We start from the raw sequence: 4,361 nt of genomic DNA on the forward strand, positions 1-4,361 counted from the left end.
ATGAAGCAAATACATATGTACAAGTGCGTCATCTCCTATCCGGTGTAATACAATAGCATATTGTGTTATTGTGTCGGTGCTGAAACAATGACAGCGGAACCGTATGGACAGCGTGGGGAGGACAAGATTGTACAATACGAAATTCTACTGTATTTACAATTCTTGGAAGGAAATTGTACATCATTTCCCCACGGTTCCGTCGCCACCGAGTATAAAAATTTGTCGGATAATTAAAGTTATCTCAATTATGTGTCCATAAACTGTTTTGTAGCAAACACACATCTTGTGACAAATCTCTTTAAAATTGTGTTACTTAAATTATATAGGATTGAAATTGTTGTCAAGCGCCATGTACACACTTTAATCGTTCTTGGAGAAATTATGTAAATCTTTGTAGTTTAAGAAAGTAGATCTAACCTGTTCAGGAGGGTTGATCGTCTCGTAAATCAGACGATAAATCCAGGAAGATCTTCCAGAGGGTGCAGGGGAGGGGAAGGATTTCCAGCTTGGCCACTAATGACAATTGGGTGCTCGACAGTTTCTTGGGGTTCCAGAGGCTCGACATCAATCGTAAACCCATCAACAATTTCTTGGGCGTCCAACGGGTCGACATTAATTACGGGTAGCTCAATCATTTCTTGGAGAGGTGGGACAAACCATGTCAAGCGTGGAATAAATCTGCCCCAATTAACTGAATTGATTAAAAATATGTGTTATCGATTTTAACTCTCCTCACCACATTTTTTGAATCAGATGCTTACATTCCATGCTGCTGACAATTGTCCTTATCTTGTGCTGAGCTGCAATTAGAGCCGCGATGACGACAATTGCTTCGATAAGATCCAACAATGTCAGACCAGTGATCATGGAAATTGTGCCCCCAACGAGACCTAGATAAATATTATGATCTTAAAATATGATACATATATATTTCAATACATTTTGAAATGCACTTGCCGACTTCTTCGAAAGTGCTGTATCTGGCACTTCGTCGGGACGCTTGGTATGAATCCATGTCAAAGTAGACGTACACGATTGAGAACGTGTCATCATTTCTAAGGAAATACACATTGTCATTATAAAGTATTTTCGGATTTCTTTAGTTCATTCTTTATCAGTGACTTTTTACTCTAATTGCTCCTTATATCTCCCCCTGTACTCAGTCATGTGTTTCTGAGTGAGTGGACTTGACGTAACCGAGATTGTGTACTTGGTCTGTCGGCAATTTGGTAGACAGGCTTGGCAAGCAGATAGAATGCCTAGATCGTACATTTCCTCTAAAAATCATAAAATTTAAAATTAATTTTTAAATTAAATGCAGCGTAAACAATTTAGGAGTGAAACGCAAGGAACGATAAATTACTGAATGGGTACGCCCACAAACAGGAAATTTGGGAACCTAAATTTGATATTTTAAAGTAATAAAATGGGACTAACCTTCTTTATTTAATACGCAGCTCAGCTTATTGTATGAACTGCATAAGGGCCTTCCTCGCCTGCCTATAATATTAAAAATTAGCAAAGTACTGTGATAAAAATAATCGACAATTTTGGTTGCATATTTTACCAGGAGCCACAAATGCTGTACAGTTACACTGATTGAAGACCGCGTCAGAAATACATTCCTCGAAGCAGTTTCGTTTCGTGTACTTATGGTAATACTTTAGCTCTGCATTTCCCTTGTCATCGCCAAAATAGTAACCACGTTCGTCCTTAATAAGTATTTCACATTAACTCTGATTCTAAATTTCACAGAACTAAAAATTTACAACAAACCGGTTCCATTTTCTTGATGTCATCATCCGCCAATAGCAAGATTGGGGTGATCGAAATAAAAACCTCATGCCCGAAAGGCAGGGATTTCCCAAACCTCTTAATTTTTGGCTCGTCAGAGGGATGGGCAACGGTAAGCTATATAAATTTTGCAAGTAACATTTATATTTAAGCTGGGATTACATTGTGAACTTTACTACTTGACAAATAAATAACGACATACAATAAACCCTGTGCCTTCACCATGCACGCTTCCTTTTTCACCTGACTCGTCCTTTATGATGAAGGATAAGCCCGACGTTCGTCCGGGAGATGTTTGTCGCCATGGGGTACGACTATTGTCGACACCTTTATTTGTAACCCTTTCATCTTTCTGCTGAATATCTTTGTCCAGATTAGCCACACTCCATTTCTCGATCTCTTCGGCGGTATACTCCCCCAAGCTAAGAACGCTCTGCATTGTCTGGATTCTAAAAATGAGTGTTGAAGAGTGTTATCAGCAGCCAGAAGAGAAAATTGCATGCAAATTGTGAACTTGTCTGAGATAGTGATCTTAATGCTCCAGGCATGGTCCAGATAAAACTTTAGCCGAAACCAGACTGAAACCCTCAAAAAGTTGTCAGAATGGGTACTTCGAGTTGCGGGGGCATGAAGATTCGTTTTGGGATAGGATTTATTTTGGGAATTTAAAAATATGAAAATGGGTTTTTAAAGTTGTAGTAAGAAGGTCGATTGAGTTTATTTCGGTTAGGATATGACAAACTCATAACCATTGGATCTTGGCCAATCCGGGCACTATTAAAATTACCGTATGTGGCATAAGCAGTAAATATGTATTGAAAAATTAGGAATTACTTTCTTGTAACTGGTCCAGGGATACCGTTGAACATGCATGTTCCACCCCACTCCGAAAACCGTTTCTTGAAAAGTAAACCACAGTTGATAGATTTCCTGTTGAGAAAGCATCCAGTGATAACGTCGCCGCAATTATATGTTGCCTACAAATGAGTATTAAACACAATTAGAATGATTAGTATGATTTGAATAGGTGAATTAGTCTATTTGCCTTTTTAAGAAATGGAATAATTCTCTCCTTGATTGTCTTAGTTGTTGGATCGTCATATAAATGATAGCCGTCGATGTTCACACTTTTGATGAAGTTATTGTTATCCTGATTGTTAACTTCGTTCAATCCAGCATATGTAGTATCCAAGGAACATGTTTGATCGATAATTTGCAGAAGACCACCAGCATCATTACGGCTCCAACTGAATTCATCCTCAGCCACATCATTACCGATCTTTGCCAGTAAGAAATTCCTGAATAAAAAAAATCCAAGAATAGAGCTCATACTATATGTACATACACGGCACTATTGTCCATAAATCTTGCTGATTATATCCAGTCGTATTTCCTAGAAGCTAAAACCCCTATTTTTAGATAGGAGTGACAAGATTAAAGGTTTAATTTTTTTTTACTTTATACTCCCAAGGTTCACTACCTAAGGCAAATTTTTTCTTATATTCAAGGGGACATAGCGAGCATTTTCATTTGTGAACCGCACCTGTGTAATTTTTACGGCACATTGATTTTTTTAATTGTTTTTAATCAGGAATACTATCAGAAAGGCGATGGGCCAGCAAAACCATTTGCTAACAATTATCTCACCAACTTTGTGAAATAACTTTGTGAGAAAAGTTGCCAGGTAATAATTCCAGGCAGTGTATTTATCTATTTAGATACTTGAAAGCAAAATGGTTTGCCGCATAAGTTAATTTGAATAAGGCTAGCCCGTAATGTACATACGTATTTGAGGATGAATATATTTCTAATTTTACATGGGTAAAGCTCAGTTGAATATATGTAAAGTTACCGTTCGGCATTAACCATCGCGCTGTAGTTAAATCCTCCAGGAAGGCTGACTGTGACTTGTGGGAAGTCAACATCCCCAATTGCAACTTCGTTAGTTTCCGTTGACACGACCAGTGGATGCCCCATTGTTCTCTTGATACCTTCTTTAATAATTATGTACACAATGACGCAACAAATCATAACTACAATAAACCAAAAGGCCCTGAAAGAAAGGAAGAAAGTCGTAAATATAAAGACATACTAATTTCGCTTCCACGTCAATTAAAAAATTAATGACCAAGTGCACAATTGAGCCCATTTGTTATTCCGACTTTGCCATCTGCCTGCATAGGAGTGGAAATATAACTATTGGATAATAGGTGGATATAATCAACGGGACATTGCCAGGTATTTTAACCAAATAGATATTCTTTACATTGTTATAAATAGAGCCGAAAATATACGTAATCACAATCTGAAGGCATCAATTACTTTCGCTAGGCCACGTACTCTGGTTCAGAATGACTGGACTTGTAACCTTCTTCTTCGTTTTTACCGTCATCCCAGCATCCTTGCAGCTAAATCCTGGAGACACGATTCAAGATCTGCAGATACAGGATATGGTTCGAGGTGGGGAATCTGTGGGGGAATGCATGTGTCCGCCAAAGGTTAACACCACCGAAACCTGGTTCGAGTACTGTGGCCATGAGCTAACCCCACCTACGAAATGTACGGCA

General features: G+C 38.3%; 1 protein-coding gene across 1 annotated transcript; it reads right to left on the reverse strand.

Moving 5' to 3' along the window:
- Positions 1 to 446: 446 nt before the first annotated feature.
- Positions 447 to 3,771, reverse strand: LOC110854767 (pickpocket protein 28). Its single transcript, XM_022103214.1, has 10 exons — positions 3,647 to 3,771; positions 2,840 to 3,092; positions 2,629 to 2,771; positions 1,997 to 2,243; positions 1,777 to 1,911; positions 1,568 to 1,712; positions 1,130 to 1,277; positions 958 to 1,055; positions 762 to 890; positions 447 to 691 (listed from the first exon to the last, which is right to left on the reverse strand). The coding sequence occupies exons 1-10, from the start codon at positions 3,769 to 3,771 to the stop codon at positions 447 to 449; spliced, it is 1,668 nt and encodes a 555-aa protein (XP_021958906.1).
- Between the last annotated feature and the right edge of the window lie 590 nt (positions 3,772 to 4,361).

The sequence above is a fragment of the Folsomia candida genome, unplaced genomic scaffold (assembly GCF_002217175.1).
Source record: "Folsomia candida strain VU population unplaced genomic scaffold, ASM221717v1 Fcan01_Sc010, whole genome shotgun sequence".
Classification (NCBI taxonomy): Eukaryota; Metazoa; Arthropoda; class Collembola; order Entomobryomorpha; family Isotomidae; genus Folsomia; species Folsomia candida.

Bases quoted from the DNA above. Each gene is read 5' to 3' on its own strand.
- LOC110854767 (XM_022103214.1), bottom strand. From the start codon at position 3,771: ATGGGGCATCCACTGGTCGTGTCAACGGAAACTAACGAAGTTGCAATT. The intron at 2,244-2,628 runs GTAATTCCTAAT...ACTCATTTTTAG, and splicing joins CCTGGACCAGTTACAAGAAA to AATCCAGACAATGCAGAGCG. The intron at 692-761 runs GTAAGCATCTGA...TAATCAATTCAG, and splicing joins AATTGTCAGCAGCATGGAAT to TTAATTGGGGCAGATTTATT.